The 24,879-nt window shown below is 39.1% G+C and overlaps 1 protein-coding gene across 16 annotated transcripts in view; it reads right to left on the bottom strand.

Annotated features, from left to right (window-relative positions):
* Nucleotides 1-24,879, bottom strand: part of ARVCF (ARVCF delta catenin family member) — a 279,202-nt gene that overhangs the window by 160,032 nt on the left and 94,291 nt on the right. For 11 of the 16 annotated variants that reach the window (XM_030500611.1, XM_032920202.1, XM_030500609.1 and 8 more), the window contains 3 exons: nt 19,806-19,871; nt 11,084-11,185; nt 6,326-6,570 (listed from right to left, as the gene is read on the bottom strand). In XM_030500611.1, coding sequence (XP_030356471.1) covers nt 6,326-6,541 — 216 coding nt within the window. In that variant the 5' untranslated portion in view covers nt 6,542-6,570; nt 11,084-11,185; nt 19,806-19,871. Of the gene's footprint in view, nt 1-6,325; nt 6,571-11,083; nt 11,186-12,466; nt 12,492-19,805; nt 19,872-24,879 lie in introns of those variants that run through there. The other 5 variants (XM_030500629.1, XM_030500623.1, XM_030500618.1 and 2 more) reach the window with 3 other exon arrangements.

Here is a 24,879-nt window from a genome sequence, read left to right as displayed (position 1 = left end):
AATAAAAAAAGGAAAAAGTATGTGTTAGTTTTTAAACAGGTGTTATTTCCCTGGAACGTAACTTGAAATTAAATGATCCAAATTGTAACTATGAGAATATTCTGCAGCTTTTTTCCATAAGCTTATTTTCCTTGAACAGCTACAATCACATTTGCAAAGTGAAGAAAAATAAAATTCTAATAACTTGGTTGATGACTGACATTTCGAGATGGCCTTTTGGGGTATGATTTATTGGTAGGGGGTTTGCAGGTCTTTTTTGGCAAGGGTGTTAATAGGAAAAAACCCAAACCCAAGCAACAGTATGTGATTTCATTTAAGTTTCTTCATTCCCACTTATACGTCTGCCTTCCTTTCAACTCTGTTTTGTTAATACCTTGGTTAAACACAAAATTAGGGAACATCTGCACCAAAACTACATATCGATTTATCAAAACGCATAGTCAAGCATGTGAGACCTGGATAAACACATGAAGAAAGTTCTTACCAGTTATAGAGGTAGGACACTAATTAAACACAATAGACAATTTTGAGCCTGTGCTTATTACCATACCTCTTAGCAAATGAATAATCACTGCAGCGATAGAAGACTGACTCAAAAGCCTCATCACTAATATTATTTTTTCCTGATTTGTATTTAAACCATTTATTATTACGTGTATTTCCTTGGTTCAGAAGCAACCACTTTTGCATTGCTTTAACTCCACCACTTTGAAGATGGCCATGTATAAAGGAGAACAACCCGCAAATAGGACTTAAACAAGATATATTTGTAACAGTGTAACCTACCATACTGGGCACCACAGTAATTATGTTCCTCCGGTCTAAAGAACAGAGAAAAAAAGAAAAAATCCAGATGTGCAGTGAAAGAGTTAAGCCAGTATGAAATGACTCTAGAGCAGGCTTCAGTGAATCATTCATAAGCCTTTATAAATGGCAAAATCAAAAGCCCTATTTCAGAGAAGTCTGACGCAGTCACGTCTAATGGACCAAATTATTGTGCACAGTATTACAAAAAGTACAAACAAGCTCAGTTCTGCCTCCAACACCATATTCATGCCATGTTAAAACTACTGCAATTGCACAGTCACACACAGGGCTGGCTTTACAAGTGACAAGTGAGCAGCCTGTATAATAATGTATATTGCTAGGTGTAATAGTTACATAAATGAGATATTAAGCTATATTCACTGGTATCACAGCATGCTGATTCAGCTTGGTTTGATTATTAGGCATTCCAGCCCATACAACGCACTTGCACACTTTACCATGAAGAATCTCAGCAAGCCTGATTCTTACATGGTGTGAAAAAGCACAACAGATTGACAGGATGAAACCTTTGAAGCTGATGGCCTAACACTGAGTCAAGAATCTGTCAGTGACACTGTCTGGATTGAAGTTTAAAGTCAGAACAGGATCCAAAACTTGTATTTTGCTTTTGGAAACAAAAGGAGCTATTTTATCACTGCTTTCAGGGGAAGAAACTAGTCACTAAACCTGATTTTTAACTTAGAGTTGCAGTCATGGGTCTCTTGGTACATGCTGTTGACTGACAGACCTCTAGAAAGCACACCACAAACCAACAGCCACTGCTCAGTCACTATTTAGCCCTTAGCAGCCTTTACCAGTTCTGTGGCATCAGGAGTGTAATGAAGCTTTCTTATGGGAACTACTGTTTGATGTGTAAGAAGTATTCCATAAAGTACAGCAGAATTATATAAAACTTGCAACAAGACTAACAATTTAATACCACCAGGCTTTAAATAAAAATATCATTTTAAGAAAAAAATGTACACCAGAGTGAATTTATGCTGATAGGCTTTTTAAATAAAGGCTTTGTAAAAAGCATGTGGGAATATCCATATTATACTAACATATATGCACACACACAATCTCTGTGCGTCCCTGAGCTCATATGCATATATGATATAGATTTGGGGTTTAATCTTAGCCAAATGTACCAGATGATATATCTAAAAAACCCAAACATAAAAACACCCCAATAAACCCACCACAGGGAACCTGTAAGAATGCAAATAACAGTCAACTGCAGTAAGCTTTTAATTATTGGATGATTTTGTCAATGCAAAGACTTCTCAGATCAACTTACAGTACTTCTTACAGCCATAAGAGTTGATCTGATAAGACTCACTAGCATGCAATTTATGTTATTTATACCATGTGAGATTTGGCAACTTCCACAGCTTTCCTACCTCTAGGAAGAAGGATAACACCTACCTGTTTTGTAACAGGAACCCCTCTCGGATCCCTATAGGTCACTGCAAAATTATTGCAGTCGAAGTATTGTTACAGTGTATTTGTTGGCAAAAGAGATTTATTGAATGCTGTACTTTATTTTAGTTACAAAACATTAACAGGAATGGAGATTATCAATGTGCACCAATGGGGAAAGGATCTTTGAATGCAAACATTGTTGTTCAGCTCCCACCTGATCAGACTTGACAGAGCTTCTCTGAAACCCATGGAGCCATGCCAGTTTAAACCAACTCAGGATATAGCCTTGTGTTTAATAAGTTTCACATGTCTGATGTTTTAATAAAAGTAAAAAAAAAAAGAGAGAATATTCTTTATTATTAAAAAGTTATGCTCTGAATGGTTGCCTAGCCAGTGATAACACTGCAGCTTTGTGCATTCAGCCACTACAGTATATACCCTACACATGCACTTTCCTAATCTTCTCCCTGTCCAACTTCAGTTCCTGCTGTGAACAGCAGCAGAAGGCTGACTTGAAAAGAAGCAAAATAGAAGCAGGTAGATTAAACTACCTCACACATGAAAAGTATTAAGATTTATCAAGCTCATAAAAAAACATTATCGACCATATTCTTTAACAAGTAGAAGACACATGGTCGGTGCTACTCACCACCGACTTTGAAGCTTATCGGACTATGCCTGCATTGGTAACTGATAAAAAGACAAAGACTGCCAAGTCTCCCACAGCTGGAGATACTATAACAACCAAAATAATACTATTTTACATTCCTTACTAAAAAAATTAAAGCAGCAAACACCAATACATATTAACAGACAGCAACCAGATTTTCACTTTCAGAACAAACAGCAATAGCCAGCCATGTGGCTCCCACAGCTCAAAGCCAAAATAGGGAACAGAATCATCCTTAAAAACCGGAAGGATTTTTAGGAGATTTTTATTAACTAGATAAAAGCTTTATGATTAAAATCTCATTAAATGATACCTTTTTCAGAGTAGTGCAAAGGTTTCAATTGATTAACTAATGACCCTTTGTCTGAAAGGTTCTTAGTCTGGAAGAACACTTCATTTGACTACTTCAAAATCCTCAGGAACGTGTGTGCGTAACGCTCCATATCTTCCAAAGGTTCTAGAGTTGAAACACCTTAATTTATGTCACTGCTGCTACACTCAGCAACAAGCTCTAACTGAAGCCAGCCTTTCAGACTGCGGAAGCCACACAAGGCAGAAGTTATATTTGTCCACCCATTAACCACACACAGCACTTGTGTCCCCATTCTCCAGAAACGGTGCTGGGTTAAAGCTACCTGTCCCTGTGGCAGTAGGTGGTTATTACCTCTTGCAGGAAGGAGAGATGGGTCCAAAACCTCTGCATGGCCAGAAGGTTTGGCAGGCACTGCCTTCTACAGTGGGCTGAGAATACACAAATGCTTTCGCCACTACCTCAATAAAAGACTCTCACTAATATTAATGGGAGACATTTCAGCAATATTTAGGACCTCTTCTTCTGAGGACAGGATCTCCCAAAAACCCCTCCTCTGGGAAAAAATCCCATTCAAGAATCATCTCAGCTATTTCAAATTAATATCTGAGCAAACCATTAATGATTTGTTTAGAGTGCCCAAGTAATCAACTTTACCCATTCAAAACAACTTTAAGATGCTTTTTAGAAAAACCCTCCACACTTTCTCAATGTAACATTAAGAAGTCTATGCACGTGTCTTTTGGCAATCCCAGCACATCCCTGAGCTCATTTGCAGACCCGGTACTTCTTGTCAGGGGCCAAAAGACACAATGCCTTATGCACTCCCAGCAGACGTCAATAAGTACACCACAGCTCACATGTTCTGTTGGAGTACTCTAAATTCACACCGAACAGGCAGAACTTACCGGTCAGGGAACTGAAGGAAGTGGCTAAAAGGGCTGCCTAGGACAAGGAGCCATTGTTATGGAATTAATTAGAATCAATATTTGCATAAGACCTTGATTTTGTCTTTGAGGACTTTATGAAGCTGTTACACTTCTGGCACATTGCCTATACGCTATTTTTCCTTTTCTAATGTAAAAGAAAAGAGCTTAATTTTCTAAGAAGGGAGTAAGTTTGGGAGCAAGTTTGGGAGCATATATTACAAAAAAAGTACTGCGAGAGACTTAACAAAGCCCTGACTATACACACTTCTCTAACAAATCTCTTTGACAGATTCCACTTTGACAAACAAACAACACAGAAAACCGAAGTCTGGTTGTGGGGATCGTTAAAGGGTATTTGGCATTCTCATAAAATGGAGTTAACCCTCATTTTTTTCCCCCCAAATTCTACTCAGAATAACTAGATCACATATAAACACCCATGTGACTTCCAAAGGGAAAAGCTGCCACTTGAGTCACTTTGTAATATTACTTACAACAAAAGGTTGAATGGGGCAGCAGAACAGCAGAGACAGCAGAAATCAGTCCTCACTGAAACACAGCTTCAAACAGTTGCATTTCACTGTAGCGAGCAATCCTTACAGACAGCATACAGTGCCTTTTGCTTTGTATACTCTTAACAATGAAATGCAACATAGAATAATAAAGATGAAATCATGATATATTCTGCATAAGACAACATACAGCTTTCATCCTTTGTTTAAACACAACTTAATTAATTCTAAGAAGTCAGGGAGGAATTTCGCCCTCAGTACATTTAATGAAAATTCACACCAATAACCTTACATTAATTCTTAACTGTACATATTTAGCTATTCAACCATTTTATTTCATATACAAGCTACTCTAAAAACCTCAACACTAATTATTTATGAACTAAAGCTCCCCTCGCCCAATGGCAGAGAGCTGAGTGTACACAGATTCAGTCTGGGGTCACTTACAGGGGTGTTTCTCCAATAAGAGTCATGTAGACCCCAGTTACTTAAAACTCTTTTATTAAGTTTTCTTGGAAGTGGTTAGACCTTAAGCCATAACACTGCAGAAAATTCATGCTTCATCAGTTTTGTGGATAAGGAATTTCATTCTGGAGCTATTAATCAAGCACTTTGCACAAAGTCATTCAGAAAAAGTGAAGGTGAACTTGTCCTTTTCCTATGAAAAATACTATGTAAGCACATCTCTCCGTAGCCCAGCTGCTAACCAGAGGATAACAACCTACAGCTCCTACCAGCTACTGTCAGACTTTCAGCCTAACAAGTGCAGGCTACTCCTTTCACATGAAGTCCCATATTCAAACATCTACACGTACAGAAACATGGCAGCTCTTAATAGAAGAGCTGTGCTAACATAATATAATGTAAAGCCTGCCTGAATACAGCTCAATGCAAGTATAATTCTAAAACAGTCTGGTATAATTGGGAAACAACTTTTAGAATCCCCACAGCCCGGAGTTTCTCTCTGAATTGAACAATGTTTTCTTCGGAAACAGACCTTCACAAATGGTACTATTGCTTCTGCATGACTTACCTTGCATGTCAGAGCAACTTGTGAGCTTAAGTAATTTAGAGATGTAAGTAGTTTATCATTCCACATTTACACAGTTTAAGAACACATATCAAGCAAAATAATATTTGGAAATCTATGGCTACTGCAAAGCCAGTTTGCATCGTTAAAATAAAGTCCATCAATTCAAGAAACACGAGAAACAAATTATGAAGGCTTCCTTCCACAAACAATAAGACTTCACAGGAGGGAAATCCCTACTTTTCATGCTGCTCCCTCTATTCAAACTCCAACTATTTCTAATGGAAATCTTGTGCGCTATGGAGATTATGATTCAACCTTCCTTTTCGACCACCAGCACATCACCATACGTACAGCAAGTGCATAGATTTAGAGGAGGGTGTGAAGATGTCTCTCTAGGGTTCAATACTCAAGGATACATACATGTTTAAAAGTATCCCATGAGCTAAGAGAGCAACTTCTAAAGCCAAGGCTCTGAGGTCTAAGCTACCAAATCAACCAATGAAGCACAGCAACTGTAGGGTATCAGAAGACAAGCCACGGAATGAAATGCTAACACAAACAAGATGCACGTGACTTTCTGGAATGGGAAATTCTGGTAGAGGTGAACTCTAGCAACAGGTAAAAGGAGCAGGCTGTTACCTGCAGGACAAGCTGCTGCCAGGCCGTTGCCAGTGGCTGACCATTGCCAATGTTGCACATGCTCATTCGGTCTGCTGGCTGATTGGCACGCTCAAGTTGCAAGGAGACATTGCGCCGCTCTTCCTCAAGTGCACGGGTAAGCCGCTCGAAACGAGCTTCTTGCTCTTTAACAGATGCTAAAATGCTGGCAGCAGACCTGATATCATAGTCATCCATGATTGTTTTCAAATGCTCCTGCCTGTTGACTGACCAGGGCAAATGGAAAGGGTTAGGTAAAAGGGTGGGGAGGGCACAGGTCAGAGGTTAAAAATAAAAATGCACATTGTTAGTCACCCTGCTAAAATGCTGTTCACTCTAAGAAGCAAACTGCAGCGCTCTTTGAAAAGACTTCCTTCCCATCCATTGATTTGATTTTAACTTAAAAGTAAATAATCCAAGGCTTCTTTGTTCAAAAAAGAAAAAAACCCATGCTCACCTTGGAGAGAATTTATATTGAATTCCTTTCATCTTTTTGCTAAAATTGCTCTGACAAGGGTTTTCATCCCTTTTGCAAAGCTAATTTCACTGTGCAAATAATAATGTACTTAAAAGAAATAAAAAAATAAAGATATGGCTTTGGAGGGAATCAGGAACACAATCCTTCTCACTATAGACAACTGGAATCTTTGTCTTGAACAGCATAAGTGAGAAGTTTAGCATTTTTAAAGACAGAAACTTCATGGTATAAGAAAACAGTGGTGTCCATTTTTTCCAAGTGAATGGACACCCCACACACACTCCCACCCCCACCCCCAGTTTAGCAGACAGTAGCTAAAAATAGTTTTCATTTCTAAAGTACACTGTAATATGGAAAATATTTTTAAATGCAGACAGTACAATTGCAGTTGAAATGTGCTTGATGATTTCAGCGCGGCAGCCAATGAAACAGTCCTTCATGCAGCTGTTCGCTAATAATGCAAATGAAAAAGCCAAAATCAAACAACTTCCATGGAAAACACACAGGACTGCTTGTCTCTCAACACAGGATAAAGAACTCAGAAACCAGATAGATGGGATATATCTTTCTCCTTGTGTCTTTCCTAGCAGGGTTATGAAGTATTCCACTTAAAACCCTATCTCCATCTGTATGGTGCATGCAGCAAAACTCCCCAGTGATTCCACAGATCTATGTGAACATCATTTAAAATGTTTTCATAAGAGCATAAAATCGGCAACACAATATAAGCTTAAATGGTGGCTTCAACAGAACCCGTTCACTAAAGCTAAACAAGTAACTAGTTTACTACCACTTGCTACTAAACTACTTGGAGCACCTCTGAGATGAGCACAGAGGCAGAATTTGCTCTAGCTCCTGTAATTCAAGAAGAGTTCATATTCTGTGCTAGATTTAAGTCACTAGAAACTGTCCTTTGATGTGCAAATTGGGAGTGATTCTTCCTGCTGCCAGAGATTCGTTGTTTTCCAACAAGGATTTCCATGAGCACTGATAGTACCAAACCCTGGTTTTCCATAAGCTTTGCATTTCATCCTTCAGTGCCTTTAGATTATGCACACTCCCAACTGATGCATTTTCCATGACTTACATTTATCAGATCTCTCTCCTGTACTGATTCTTTGGTAGCTAATTTGTTATGTTCTCAAAAGAGGGATATTATTAGATATTAAGCTGCAAGCTTTCACACAGTTTGTTGGAAGCTCCTAAGCAGGCCCGAGGTCTTCCTTCTTTTGTCATACATGGCTGAAATGACCCAACAGGCCCAAAAGACACTGGAGCAGAAGTAACAGACCCAAATCCAAAAGCATACACCTCGGTTTCATAGGAGATAACCAGCCAGTAGCTCTGCGGTTCACTGTTAACTCCTAGGGAGTTACTGTTGAAAGGAATCAGGGCAATATGAAATCATGTTGGAAACAGTGTAAGGATTACCATTAATCTCATAATGTTTACATATAGCCATGATCCAAGGCTTTCCTGTTTTCAGACCAGTAAGCAGAAGTGACTTTTCTCATTTATGCATTGATTTAACTTCTATTGAGTGTCTGAAAGAAAACCAAAAACCACCAAAGGGTTTCCCAGGTGTCGCAAACTAGTCAAATATAGACCTAGCTGTCAACTCCAGAGACCTTCCACACTCAATCTTGTTTTGCTAGATTATTAAAAGTCTATAAAAGCTTCAGAGAGTACACTGGTTTCTGCAAAGGAGAATCACAACCATCTCAAAGGACAGTGAGACTCACGGGCAGCCTCTGTAATGCAGGACAGGACTGCGTGACTCACCTGCTGTGTCTCAGCATGATTTAGCCCTGGCACAAGCTACACATAAACACAGCCAGACTTTCTGGACCTAAGCTGGCTCATGCGCGGCCAACTTGCATGCTTCTGCTTTTGTGCTTCCCTGCTTTGCACAGATGGAGACAGCTCTGTTTGTTGTCTTTCCTCCCAGTAGTGCAGACATGCTCAGAGATTCCTCAGAGGGAGTGTGAAAGAAGTAGGACTTCACAGACCCAGGCACTAGCCAAATTTGGGGAAAAGCATACATGGGGGCTGAGGTGGAGAGCATTTCCAACTATAAATTTGTAAAGACAGCTACCTGGTTACTAACTGTCACTGCCCTTATGCTAGAGCAGAGGAACAGCCTGGCTGACACACAGATCCAAATACACTTCAGATGACAGGATGCTCAAGGCCCAAGAAACAATAAAGAATCTGGATGGGTCAGGGATTAATGAGTGGAGACAGGCCCCCGAGAGGTGCTGCTGAGCAGGAACTCAAGTTCCCTCATTCGCTCCCTGCAGGGGTCCAGCTTTCAGGCCATTCACTGTCTGCAGCTAAAAACAGCTCCTCCTCATACACGACTGATGTGACACAGCCGTTACCTTCTGGGGGCCCAAGAGGCTGGGTACTTCTATGGACTAATTGCAAAAAGTGAATCAAGGAGAGATGTAGGAAGACTACAAGATGCAAATCACAGTAAATCTAAAAAACCAGGCTCTCTTTAGAATATATAATGCAAGTTTCTGTTCTAAGGAAAAACATTACAATAGCACATGAAAACTCAAGAAGCACCTCCCCTAATACAGACTCTGAAGCAGTAACAGCTTTAATAATAGAAGTCACAGTTGATGACTGAGCTGGCATATAACTTTCAAGAGGATCCCATTCAGGAAATCCTTAATGAGCTATAAGCCCTTGCTGCCACACATCAGAGAACCTAGGAATTTGGGGTTCTATAAATGGTACAAATCTCTAGAGAGCTACAGAGATCTCCATGCAGAAAATATAATGTTAACCTCTTTACAACCATAAATATTGTGCTGCTTTTCTCTGTGCAAATAAAAACACAGGCAGAAAATAAACTCTGAATTTTCAGATGTACAATTACTGACCATAAAAATCCTAATTGCTGTGCAGAAACAGCAGCAGGACCAATAACTGCCTTTTAAGAACTATTGGACAAAGACTTCTGCATTTTAAATGCTTTATTAGCAGATAAATACTTGCTTGCTGTTGATCACACTCCCAATTATTTACCCAGGGTTTCAACAATCTACATTATCAGCAGTCTAGACTAGAGGAGAAAAACAAAAGTACTGACTCACGAGTTAGTTACTCAGGCTGCCACTTGCAATTTGCTACCATTTGTAAATAAATTGAAGTGCATTGAAAAGGGTATAAATAAATGAAAATATTAGACCTATAGCAGCCAGGTAAAGATTATTCCTTAGGCTGCATTTCTAAACACAGCAAACACTTGCCTACAGAATGTCAAAGGCTATGCTGACAGCAGCAAATCTCTCTCCTGCCTACGTGACTCTAAATATATTAGTGTTGCATTGGAGTTAGAGCAAAGTAAAAGGATCTGTTTCTTCTGACTATTCCTATGAAGAACTAACGCATCAAAAGGCTTCTTACAAGTCAATACAGCTTATATGCTCAATAGGGATGAAAATCACCCCTGTGCAAAGAGCCAAGGAGGGGGTCCTATACCCTACTGATACCCCAGCTGACGCTTAAGGATGTTTGAAGGCTCTTGGAAACACTGACATGCCCAAAGTCATGGTACTTGTGAAAAAAATGAGTTAACTCTGCACACTAATTTTGCTAATATAGGATGTAGCTGGCGGTCAAAAGTTTTTAAAGAGCCCTTGTGATTAAGAGGGGTCAAGTTCTGTGAGCTTTGAGCACCTAAATCCTAACACTCATGGAGAACCTCAAATCCCCTGCACTTCTCAAAGTGTTCTGCCTGCCTAAGGCACTCAGGTACTTGAGCGAGCTGCGTTTGAAGGGAGCAGTGTCCACCAGTCAACTACAGAACATCACAGAGGCTTCTCCCAGAAGGAGAGGAAGTGGCTCTTGGGGCACACAGGAGATTTCTCAGGTCCAACAGTCTGAATACTGAGCATAGCTGTCCCAATATTGCTCTCTCCCTGCCCAACTCAAGTCTACTGGGTCCTGCTGATGAGAGACGGTACTATGATGAGCAACAAGAAGCTTGTACATACAGCAAATCAGCAGCTGTAGGAGCAACCATGAAGGCCTGTGAGCATGCATGGAAACAGCAGCAATGTGCCTCTACACGGAAGAAAACCCATCAGAAAAAGAGCAAAACTGGGGCTTAAATAATCTGTGGAACTGAAGCATAACACATGCTAATTATATTTTCACCCTGAAGTGCCATAAGAGATGAGTAGCACAAAATGACTGTTATCCCCCATGCAGTATCAGAAAGCATGCAGAGAAAACCAAGCAATACACACCTATTGGATTACTGGGGTCTGAGTGTTAGAGCTGCTGTCACATCACCCACTAAGACTAGGAAAGTATAGGCAAAGCAGGAGAGCAGCCTCAAGCAGAATCAGCTACAAGAGAGAGGAAAGAGAAGACAGAGTTAGTTAATAAGGTATTACAGGCTCTTCTGTACGCAGACATCTGCCAGGTTCTCCTCACTATGTTGTATAAATAATTTATCATGCCATTTTCCTCCTAACTTGGAGGAAAAAGAAATAATATTCAGAGAAGCCAATCCTGAGACTCCTAGGGAAACAAAAACCCCACAAACAACTGGTTAATCTGATTTGTTATCAGTTCCTATGAGACTTACTGTTAATGTCCTAAATCAGAGAAAACTCAGGACTGGAGTGAGAATTTTGAATGTTACAAAACTGGATATTGTAGCCAACATTTTAAAATGCAGAAACCTAACATGATGATCTCAAAAATGAGAATAATTATTTAGGCATGCAACTTCAGGCCCCATGTCTGATGTATGAGCCCCCCACATGGCTCAAGACCATTTCATGGATACCTGGTAGAGAGTACATTCATATCTGAAAGAAGCATACTACACAATAGCTTACAACCACTTTATTTGTTCTACTTGTCTGTAATCTAATCCTACATGAAACCCAAGTGAAAGTAGGTTTTGGGATATTAGGTCATCGGTGTAGCTTTAAGTCTCTCTTTTGTCTTAAAACATTTAGCACCAAAACTTCTCTGGGTCAGCGACTGCAAATTTAGTACCTGTTTTTGCTGGAGAACGTACAGAACACAATCCATTTCGCAAAGCCGTGGTTCTGTGAAGCAGTATATCCAGTTTTAAGCTACTACCACATCAAAAATGCTGCAACCACATGGTATGAAATGCAGAGCCAGTACAAACTCACTTGGCTGGTTCAAATACTATAGAACATTTTTAGAGAGTAATTTTGCCCCAGCAGATCTTATGCTTGACCAGGTACTGTCTGCCTTCCTGAAGCCAGCATAAACACTATTTCTTGTGTTCCAGCCAAGATATCAGAAATATGAGCCTTTCTTTGCATAGCTCCAATCTCAAAGGGCATGGAACCATCGTGCAAGAAAACTTGTTTTTTCTTAAACTAACAGAAGTAAATTCTATGCTTAAAACTCACTAGATATAACAAAACCATGCAAAGTTATGCCCAAAGATGAAAGTCAGGAGGCAGAGTGAAAGACTAATTGAAAGTAAATGACCAGCGAGAATAAATTAAGCATAATTCAGTTTCTACAGACAAAAGAGCAACAGTCTGCAAAATAAAATAAAATAAAATAAAATAAAATAAAATAAAATAAAATATCTATGTACTACATGTAGCAAATTAAAATAAAACTGCTTCTCAGACCTTATGGTGAAATCTATCTTGAGTCTGGCTCCCCTCGTTGCTGCTCTGGTTGACTGAGTTCTAATTTGACCCTTACGTGACAATCTCCACCAATGAATAGCAATGAGGAATTCACAAAGAAAGCTATTTCAATGTAGTTCTCTCATAGGCACAGACAGACATACTGTGCTGGTGTCAAAAGAAACAAAAAAAAAGCTGGTCAGGGTTTTTTTGTTCCTTTGGACAGAAGCAGTCTGTGAAACAAGGCTTAAACTAGGGAAGGAACAAGGGCAGAGGAAATGCTAACAGGAAAACTCCTTGAGAAGGAACTTTGGATCTTAAGGACACAGCAATAACCCTGCAGCTCACTAGTTCTATTATTGCACAAGAAATGTCAATGCGTGATATTTAGTAGGAAATTTCATGTGATCATCCTGCAGGAATCATTTTGTAGAAATAAATACTGCAAATAAATTGGCAGAATATCCTACTATGGTCTGGGTTTGGCAACCCCAAGAAAAGAATCCAGGCACACACACATCTTTGTACGTGCAATACAGCTGGAGTACTTCACTACAGAACAGCTCTGGTCAGTAGCACCACAGCATCTCCCATCTTACCATAATGGTTCCCAGTCCGTTTAAAACTTAATACTTTAATTAACTTCTTAGTTAATTACACTGCAATTGTATTTCCTTATAAAAGATACAGTTCTCAGCAAAAAAGAATACAGCATTTCTATATCTAATACCAACTCTCTCATGGATTAACAGTGCATGTTTAAATGACACCAGTCATCTTTCTACAGCTTCCCTTTGGTAACGATTCCTCACTTCAGCAGTCGGCTACTGGGAATTTTTTGGGCTTTCCTTCCAAAATCTCACGCAGTGCTTTCAGGGCTTGGTGATACAGTGTGCCTGCACAGCTTTAATTATACTGTAGCTCTACTGCTCTATTTCCCTAATACAATACATTTCAATTGCTATACTGTACTCCCAAATGGGAAGGAAAATAAATTAGAGCACTACTGAACACCTTTCTAACAACTGCATACATATAATAGCATAAATAATTCAGGAATGCATTAAACTTCAAATTGCAATATTTTTATAAGGGCAATTTTAAAAGTAAATGTTTTAGCCTATGATTACTTTTACCCAACGTAAAAAAAATTAATTTCTCCTTGAAATTTATCATTTATAAACCAGAACAGTGTAACAGCACCTTTCTGAAGCAGAGCTCCTGCTCTCCAGGACCTAAGAAGTTGTCTACACTGAGCAAGCTGAACTCTTCTGTCATGGAGCACTTATTATGCCACACTTCCTTCAAACATCACAGTTTGTGTTAATTAAGCATGAAACAGCACAGCAAAAAGGCATCATGTTACCTCACACCTACTAAGTGTCCACACTAAGGTGTAATGGGGTATGTGATAGACTATAAATTCACGCTGTGCACTGTGAATTCTCTGAGTAAACAAACATTCCTCATATTTTCAAATGAGTGTCTAGGTAGACTAGGGGTTTTTTAAAACCCAAAGGTAAAGATCAAGGTAGAGATGGCCGAATTCTGACTTTGGTATGCGTCTGCTGAATTTGAATGTTACAGAATCCTTTGCTATTGCTCTATCTCAATAAGTGTTAATTCTGTCAGCTCAGCTACAACCATGAAAATATTAGCATCATTCATACTTTATTCCCCACATAAAGAGAATCACTGTTTGCACAACTTAATTTCTATTTATCTACTTTAGTTAGGTAGCATTTGGAAGACAGCATTTCCCTTCCACCTCCCCTTTATACCAAGAAGCAAAGTCTGAAGTAACCTGCTGAGCTGAATGATGTGCACAAATCTCATGGAAAAATTCAGAATATTTTGATAATCTCAGCGATTCTGTTTGCTTAATACTGTACATTATACTGAACAGGCCTATGTTTACACATCCCCAGAAACTTGTATTTTCCTTTATATTTTTGGAGTTTCTATAGAAATAAAATGCAAATTGGAAGTTAAAATGAATGAAAAATGAATAAGATCATACTTTGCTCTCTCTCTTGGAATATGAATAGTAAATTTGCTGCCTGACAAACCTCTGACCCACTTTCTTCTGCCTTGGAACTTTCCTAACATAATTGCTACCAGCTTGATTTGCGCATAGACGGTCACTTCAACACCCCAGAACACATGTCATTGCATCCTAAAGCTGCTGCATATCATCGATTTTTCAAAGGACTCCCCCACTGAAATCAATAAGGACTTCTACTTAAAAATGGATTGCACTTTGTGGTCCCTTTCTGATTCACGTATATTCAGGTTTCCAAGTACTCCCATAGCTGCTTTTAGCAGATGATATACGTACCAAGCCTCAGCACATCCCCTGACCTCAGCCTGATTCTCACCGACATCAACAGACGCTTGAGCCACTGCAAGCGGAAACGAACAATCTGTGCAAACTTCTATTGAGTAGAAAATGCCACTCTGACCATTTCACTAGAATACTGTCATCCAAGCAGCTAGGGAAAAACCCCTCAAGTGGCTAATATGACTGCTAGGTAATATCAGGCATTACATTATCTAAGCATTGCTGCCTGCATAGGGTTGTATGGATGGAGTGGGTCTGATCTCATTTTTAATAGAAATACTTCCTTACTGTAGAGGCCACCTTGCAAGCAGAGCCATAAAAAAATCAATATAATTATTTTTAGAACAGGGCCATTTCAATGAGAGAGAGAAAAAGATAAAGATCGAAAGCAGCATAGTTTATAACTTCATTCCCTAGTTCCTCCCCTAGCATTTTAAAGCTTGGCTTCATTAATATACAACCCAATTTGGCCACAAATAAGCCAATCATATGAACGAACTGCTATAACCATATGCAGTTACTGCCACAGTTAAAAAGTTTTCACTAAACGATATACAAGTATCGTTATTTTTTTTGGCTTCTGGATGTTTTGAGTACTGGCAAAAGGGCTTCCAATTTAAGAGAAAAGATACTGACAGGAATGAAGCCTGAAACTGTCTCTATGTGGGGAAATACAGCCGAGAACAGCCATATATTTACAAGCATTAAATCTCCACTTCACAAAACGCAGGAACAAGGGAGTCAGTGGGTAGGCAGCGATTTCCATAGCCAGACCATTGGCAAAATGGAATAACTGAAATACTACAGCAAAGCTGGAAAATCCTGCAGATGATCATAATAATCCTTTTATGAAAGATACTATTGTGCTATCTTCTAACAGATGAACTAAATAACGGAATGGCAAGCAACAAAGATGAGGTCAGCTCTGCAGTTAGGTGGACCAACAGCCTGCTTCATCTATTCCAAATGCTCCAAAATAGTGGTGTCAGTAGACGCTGTATTTAACCTGACTGCCATTGGTTAGGAAATCGTCATTTCCAACTGTGACCCTATAGAACTGTCAGGGTTTAAGCTCAGCAACAGATGTGTCAAATGACTTATCCCAACCATGAGGAGTTAATTGACACTATAAATAGTACTCTGCAGACCAAAATTAAAATCCACTTAATTCTTGTATCCAAAGCCCACAGTCAAGCTTTGCTTATCAGGAAACTATTTTCCTTTAAAGAAGTGGGCTTGGGTGTTTTACATGTAGATTAACACAGAGAGATAATTTGATTTCAGGCTATTGAGAGATTTCCTTCCTTTTATGTTTCAGAAGAACAGGGCTGCATGCAGCTAAATGAGATCCATAGATTACAGTAGAAGAAAGGCTAATAAAACTGCATAGCTACATTCCTGGGTAATAACGAATGGGGTTTAATTCTAGGGCTTCAATCTCAGAGTTTATGAGGGCATTTCCAATTACTACTTTTAAGATTAATGCAACTAAATGCATCAAAAAGGAAACAGATCTTTTAACCCATCTGAATCAAATACTTAATATCACATAAATACCCACAGCATTTTAGGCCAATAAACAAACTGGCATTGCTAGGGGAAAGAAAAAATAAAAACCACAGTTCTGAAGCGTTCAGAGCAGCATCTTCCCTGTGGTTTTCTTACTGCTTTCAGGAGGAAACACAAACCAAAAACCTCTCCATTTTTGCTAAATGTGTGTCTTGTTTAACTCTCGCAGCCACATCTCGTGGGTTGTGTGGCTGCTCTATTGCTCTGCCAGGGAACTGAAAACAGGAATAGAAACAGGAAAGGAACAATGTCAATATTCCTATTTAATTCTTGAAGCTACTAAATTAAATTAATTTTATTAGCTGCTTACCAACCAATCCTACTGCATTACTCTCCCATATTTCAACCTCTCTCATTAAAAACAACCAGATTTTGACCTCACATTGCTTTAAACCAGGAACAGTATCAATGAAGAGGAGATTAAAGCAATACAAAAAAAGAGGGAAGATACAGAATGAGGCCCACGAGCAGCTCTAATTCTCTCCAGTAACATCTGTCTCATTCTAAATCAAGTATTTATTTCACTAAGCTAAATTTAGAAGCCTGAAGCACTAAGTAAACCTACTCCATTAGACCCCAACTATAGATCTGCTTTCTGCAATTGTATGTGCAGTGATAGACCCTTCACTGTTTCAGCATCTGTAAATTTAAAATGCAATCCAAGTTCATTTTACCCTTGTAAGTTTAGGATGCAATCCAAGTTTGCACTGATTAACACCACAGCTTTTTAGTGTTACAAGGCAAACATGCATTTGAGAACTAATAAATAATATCTGAGAAAAATAAAAGTATTTAGCTCATCTGATGTCTTGAATAATCATCCAGCTCATGCATAAACATACAAAGGCAGGAAAACCAGATACATTTTAGTGACAGTTTCGGAGAGTCTCATCGTTCCATATGATGGATTTTGGCACGTAACATCTCTCAACAGAACAGTCTTTATTACACACTCAAAAACATCCTGCTCCAGAGCACTGCTGCCCATTTGAGGGGCAGAAACAACGTCAAGAGAACTGACAACTTCACGTCTCCGTTTCCAGGTGCAAGACATTGCTGAATCTTCAAAGCAGAAATCTTTATCAGTCAGAAGCATCTTCTGTTGCATTAGCCAAGCATATTGGCTTCTTTGGGGTTAAACCGACAGTCAAAACAACCTTCAGAGAATAATGTTCAGGACATGCCTTTTTCATACCATTGGGTAAATAAAGATGCCATAGTAACCCCATTGATTAGCCCAGACTCATGCATACTTTACTCATTTAGATCTTCACTTCCACGAAAAAGAAATGCAGTGCTGTGCTTAGTCTGCAAAGTGTTACATTCACGCATTCATCAAAACCTATTTTTATTACATCACTGCAAGTAGCAATTTTCACAACTAAGACTCGTATCTTTATTATAAGAGCTTCTTATTCATTGGCTTGTAGCTCTATCAAAATTTAAACATTTGGGCTGAAGTTTTCCCCGGTAGATCTTTCCTTCATGCTGAATTTCTCTTTTAGGAAAACTTCAGCTAGAATAATTTGACTGTTTCTCATATCAGTTAGGGAGATTCTTGTGCAAGTTTCTTCCATCAGTGGCTCTGAAGACACGGTCAAGCAGCTTGGTATCAGTCAGCAACCCTACAGCTGCTCGCCAGCACAGGGGTACTGTATTTCCCTTCCGCTTTGTAGGCAGCTGGGAGGCTGGCAGAGGTCCCCACAACCTTGGCACTGGCAACATACCAACACACATAGTGAACCTCCAGGGATTCCCCTTTTCCCTATCCTGCTTTTCCTGCCTGTGAAACCTCTTCTGAATTTGACCTTATAATAAGTTCCCATTTCAACTGGACAATTTAAACTACATCTTCAGTGCTTCTTGACACTGATCTGAAAATTGGTAGGAATTCAAGGAAGTATTGGATTTAAGGGATCATTATCAATTGTCTTTTGGACGGATCATTTTCTTCCACATAGCTATAGTCAGACACTGACCTCATTCCTTCCAGGGCTATCCTACTTTCATATCTTTGACTTATCTGTATCTTAATGCTTTTTGTAGCTTTTATCACCCATCAATATTTCTTCTTTCCAAGAATGCACTATCACTAGGGCCTAATTACAGTTAATTGGAAGCAGAAATATTTCTTCCAGATCACTGAAAATCTGCTCAAGAACCAACTTCCTATTCAAACATCCCTTTTTTAATAGCCATTCTGCTGATAACTGTGCTGAGTGGGGAAAACTAATAATTTTGCTTTAACTGTCTAACCACTGCAAATGTTTAAAACAAATACCCCTCTGTTCTATCAAAATTAAAATCCTGCACTGTATAAATAGAAACCTTTTCTAGCTATAATAAACACTTTTAAGCCATTCCATTAAGACCATATGAGTAACAGAGGTAAGCAGCAAATAGTTCAGACAGTGAATGCAATGTAAATTCTGTTGAGAATCCTTCCTACAAACAGCTTTGAAACTTTCAATGGGCTGTATACACTTTCAGTTTTGACATATATAAAAGGGACAATGTTTATTCTAAAAAATAATCAAATTAAAATGTTAAGAACTTCATAAAAAATCAGTAACATGATACTTGTTATTCAGAGGATTATTTTCGAAGAATGCTTGGCTAAAACTATAATCCACCTACACCGAGAAAAATAAAGCAGTACACAGAAGGGAGTCATATTTCAGGAAAACAGAGTACTTTAATATTTAATCCCATTATTCACCACCAAGCCTCCAGATTTAAAAGGCAGACAAAAGCACTGAGCTGAATTCACAGCAGCTGAAAATGCTTGTGGTCATCCTTTAAGCAACTAGAGAAAGGCCAAGACGTAGCTGGCAGGGAGGGAAAGGAGAGAGGAAGGCACATCTTAAGAGCATGACCCTCACTGCAGAAAGAGGTGGGATGCAAGACATAACCATAGCCTTTAAATGAGCTTGTTCAGGTACGAGAAAACCCTAGGAAAGCACAAGATGAGAACAGGACAGGAAGGGAATGCTCTGTTTAGGACAGGAAGAGTCCACCTGCTGTAAATGTGGCCATAGGAAGGAGTCGCACATAAGAGACATTCCTTGCTCTGTCAGGGGTAGAATGAAATGAAATGAAATGAGGATTTCTATGGGAGAAGTAGAAGGGAGATGTGAATCAGAAATGGCATGAATACACAAAAGAGAAAGCTGTCATCCCTGTATTCCTCAGCTGGCATTTGAATCTTACCCTCAGTGCCTCGGCTCCCAACACACAGGTATTTCCCTTCTTTCTGCCTCCTAACCATTCTACCGCTATTTTAAAGCAAATGTTAGTAGGCCCTCAATAGCATGCAAGCTAACAAATTTGAGAGGTGTAAAGATAATTTAATTAAAAGACAATGATTTAAGAACATACATAATAACAAAGCAGCAAAATAGCTGGTGAGCGAGTGCAGAAACACAATACCTTTTATAGTGTTCCTTTCCTGTAGTGGCTTTAAGATACAAATTCTCCCTTGGTTCAATGATAACTCTGTCAGAGAAACAAAGAAACACAACAAAAAAGACATTTATATTCCATATATGGAAAGAAGGAAGAGATCATTTAAAAATAATTGACAACATAATACAGTAGAAATCTATTCGTTGTATCTCTCCTTGGTCCCCCCTTTCCCTTGTGGAGTCATGCTGGTGTACAAAAAAAAGTGTTACTTCCAACAGCTATTCCACCATTACCTGAGACCTCAGGAAAAACCCACAGAACTGAAGAATAGAAAGTGGAGTATAGCTCTTCCACAGGAAGAGCTCACTTGGCTAACCAGCAATTCCAGTCCTCCTGAGTTCTGTCCCAGTGTCATCCGTATGTGCATATATCAAACATTTCCAAACTTAGAATTTAATCCGATACATATTTAATTCCCCACTGATTCATACATTTAAAAGCCAAAAATGTTTCCTTCACAAGCATACCCCATAGCATTTTTAGTCATCCAGGTCTAAATACCATCTAGTGACTCTAAAAATGTCAACTGTGGCTACACAAATACTCCTCATCCCATTTGACATTTTTTCTTCTAGGAGCAAGAAATAAGAGAAATTAGGGCAGGAAACAGTCACCTTTGAAAGTCACCATAAAGAACTCTGCATTTTTCAAAATCTCATTTTTTTTGTTTGAGTTTCAGGTAGTATTCCCATTACAGCATTTCTTACCCTAGAAATTTCTCATACAGATAACAAGCAGGATCCTTTGTCTCAGATTCCCAGTTTCCTCCTTTCTTTCTGAGACCAAGAACATTTGAAGTAGATGGTTCCCGCAGATCATCCTTGCTTAGGTCCACTCAGGTCAAAGTTTACGCATAAACCAGACATGCCACTACCCTTGCCCATCTAGCCTGCAACACAAGTTCATCATTAGACCCTTCCCCTCTGCTCCTCCTTTGACTGGATGGTACAGTAAGGCCGAATACATATATCAGTGGTCTGTAAGGAAAAACCCTTCAACCCTGCAGATGCACTGTAACCAAACAGGTGTTAAAACAAGATTATACATCTCTGAGGTAATGTGAGGGCTTCTTTGAAGCCTAACTTCTTTTAGCGTTGGTCTCAACAACAATATGACTGCCTCCTCTAAGTAGGCTAATTTTATGTATTTTATTAAAATATTCCCCATTTTTAAGCCAGAAATAATTCATGATTTATGTTTAGTGTCACCTGGAACAGACAAAAACTACTGAAAAAATACTTCCCTTGATTTTACAGTCCTACTTTTCCAACAGTATGTTTTGGTTTAGTTGATTCAGAATCAAGACGACAAGCAGCCTAAGGCATTTGTCTTGACTTGCAACATCCTAGGTAAAACCCAGATCCACTATAACCTTCATCTGTGGCTGTGGGCTACTTAACCTTTTTTTTATCATTTCGTATTGCCAACAACACATCCACACATGGGTAAAACAAGGAGATGTGTCAGCTGGAGTTGTGACTTACTCAAAACCGCACAGGCTACCTCCTCTGGCAAGATGGGCACTGTTCTGCATAGTTGTGTGAGCAACAGTCCCTAATGTGCTGTCTGGGTTATGGCAAACAACTAGATCAGCTGATGCTGACAGACCATTCTGTCCTCATCACATTCCAATGGGTGCAGTCTAACTGACATTGGGAAACAAGCGTTGGTTTAGATTGGCTGATGCTAGCTGAGAGCTTGACCCCCAAATCCTGGGAAGCCTGGAGCTGGCTGAGGCTCATGCTATCTTGCAAAGTCCTTTTTCAGCCTTTGGTTGCTGTCCATTTGGTAGCATGACCTGTAGTGCCGGGGAGAGGGGGGAAAAAACCTACCAGCTTGGACCACAGGACATTTAATAAAACACCTGTACTTCATCACAAAAATGCTGCTTCATTCCAGTGATATATTTTTATTGCTGATTTTAATCAAGTATCTTACTGCTCTCAGATAAGAAAGGTGGGAAAAAATCTGTAATGCTTTTCAAATTGCTTGTTATCTCTCACTTGTAACTAATTGCCTCAGTCACACTGTTAGAGCTTCCAAGCGCTTTTATGTTCGCTCGCCAAGAAAGGACCAAAAAAATGAAATGAGACAATTAGTCTCTAGCTATAATAATTAAGATAAATATTTCCAGAATAAGGAACTTAACAGAACATCAAGACACAGACACTGCAAATCGCATGGGAAAGTAAAGCATCCATCAGCAAACAATTTCCTGCTATTCGGTGACTTGCGCAATTGCATTCCAACCACTACTTTGTTCTTTTCCTACTCCAGTGAACAAAATAAGTTATTAAAACTTCTTTCTAATGCAGTGAGAATCTGAGTAGCTTATAGGACTATAGGAAAGCTTTTGATGCATCAAAAACATTTTGATGCTGCACCATCGCAAGCGTACAGATCAGTATTTTTACATAAACAGCATGATGTGAAGTACTGTAGCAATCAGTCCTACCATTTGTGTTTCCTAGTGTCTTGTTTTGCACCATCTGCTAAGCCTGGACTGTGGTGGTAATCCACTCATCACACCTTCTCGGTCCCTTACTCAAAAACATTCTGAACATGCACCCCAATGTTTACTGCACGGTTGGTTGCGTGAGCAGCAGCCTGTTGATAGGTGAAGCATGGGCAGACCCCCTGAATTCAGTGGGCTTGCCTAGCCTTTGCTTCATGCTGCACTAGCCTGCCTGTTAAGTGACGTGCATAGAAATAGGTGCAATTAAAGCTGCCAAGTATGAGGCAAGCAGTGAAGTCCAAAATAAGTGAGACAATAAAATGGCATGGATAGACAAGCAGACTACTTGTCAATTCAGCTCCTATACTACCATAAGCACGTATTCCAAAATCTCGCCAAGGGCATGAATGGAAAGCTTGTATCTTTGGCTCCTTCTGTCACTCAGATGAGCTTCTTTCAGGCATTTCTGACACTAAAATAACTAATAAAGAAATTGGATCATGTAATTTATTTGGTAACAGAAAAACTACCTGCAGATTCATAGCTACAGCCCTCGCCACACTTTACAACCCAAAATCGGCCTGAACGAATGTTTCTCTTGCTTACAGCAGTGTATCACAGACAGCACAATCTGAGTTACACCAGTGGAAAAGAGACCAATGAAAATGAGCTTACTTGGTCCCAAGTTAAATTTGTCTGTCCGTGCTTTGTCTGTATTGACTGCAAGAAGCTCATACCCTCCAATTGTATGTTTTCCTTGGCAGGAGCTTTGTCACAGATAAATCACCAGAAGTACAGGCAGAGCTGAACAGTATCCTTTGAGCCGCATTTTGCATCTGCTGCGATTTACTTTTCTTAACCAAGATAGAAGGAGGTGAGAGAATGAATTTTTCTTCCCTAAGCTCCTCCTTCCTTTACCTTTTATCCTTATTTACTGAACTGCTACTTTATTTCACAGAGAAATGTAGGATATTCTGACTGACAATGTAGTTCTGCTTTTATATAAGATATCAGATGGCAAACACGAGGTATCTGCATTATACAACTCAGTATGTGGGCATATACTCTGTCACAACTTGCATCAACACATATGAAACAGTCATGGGAAGTGAGGTCTCTCCACTTGAAGATGTGATACAAACACAGCTACCACACAATGCACTTAGCAGCAACACTGTACACTCATTCAAGGCTTTCCACCTAAAGAGGCGGACTACAAGCTGTTTGATATTCTAATATTTACACTCAATTATCTCGAGAAATTTATTTAAAACAGCATTATTTCTGTGTTACTTATGAGCTTGGAGTTCCCTTGTAAACTCCTACTCATTCTTAATTATAATGTAAATCAGCATGTTAACATCGAGTAAGCAACAATTAACTAAACCAGCCGATACAAACACGGACAAAGTTTGGACAGAAGCAGTGGCAAAATGCCCAGGAAGTTACAAACCCTCTGAACAGCTCTGTCAACATGGGTAGATACACAGACCCCTCAAAATAGATGCTCTGGGTAACAGCAGTTGCTGCCAATAAATTTTATATAAATATTACAAAAGCAGTAAAGAGCCCATGCATCAGTACACAGACATGTCATAGAGAAGAATCGTGGCTTTTTAAAATGTCAGGACTGGAAATGTACAACAGCCTATAAAATGTTGCTCAAGTCATTACACGCTAACAGTGGTGTAAATCATTTATTAAGGCAACAACGGCTGAACTAACTTTGGCAAATGAGATGCGCCTATTTCCTCAACTACGTTAGTGTGCTGACAAAGACATGGCATATTAAAAGAAAATTTATGAAACGCAGAACTACAAAAGCCCATGTTATAGTGATTCATCACAATGTGCTACGATACAAGCAAGTAAAATTAAAGCTAATTCCTTCTACTGAAGGAAATGTCACAGACATGTCAGTAAATTAATATTTATAAGAAGCCCAGACAGTTTAGTGTTTTTAATGTAGGACTAGGATTTTCTCCTAAACATCAAACATTAAAACTGCAGTTGCTTGATTGCCGCAAACCTAAATGACAGTATTTCCAAGATTTGTTTTCCATCATGTCAGCCAGATTAGCAACTGTACACAACCAGGAGATTTGCAAAATCCACCAAGTAGCCATGAATTATACATCCCTAACTCTTTAAAGTTAATGCACAATAATCTTCCTATCAAGAGCCCACTGACAGCTGCTGGTACTATTTTCCTAATATTTCTCCTCACACAGACATCTAGGAATGGAAAAACAAGCAGGTATGCACAGAACCTAATACCATACCAGTGCATGTATACATTGCACATATATGTAATAATTAAGGCTTTCACAACATTGTTTCAAGAGTTTAGGTAGCAAAAAACCTGTGGCTGAAGACCTTTCATATAAAATTTAATTCTAAACTTCACAGCCTAATATCCATAAGAATAAGAATTCATCACACCCAATTAAATTAAAACACAGCACTCCATCACCTTTTATGCAAATTTTGAAAAGGAATTTTGTTATATTACATGCTATTATGGAGTTTCATTTAATTTAGCTGATGAATTACCTAATTTTGCTTTCCGGTATACCACAGATA

The sequence above is a fragment of the Strigops habroptila genome, chromosome 11, assembly GCF_004027225.2.
Source record: "Strigops habroptila isolate Jane chromosome 11, bStrHab1.2.pri, whole genome shotgun sequence".
Taxonomy (NCBI): domain Eukaryota; kingdom Metazoa; phylum Chordata; class Aves; order Psittaciformes; family Psittacidae; genus Strigops; species Strigops habroptila.
The sequence above is the reverse complement of the archived record's forward strand: the minus strand, read 5'-3'. Positions and strand labels throughout refer to the sequence as shown.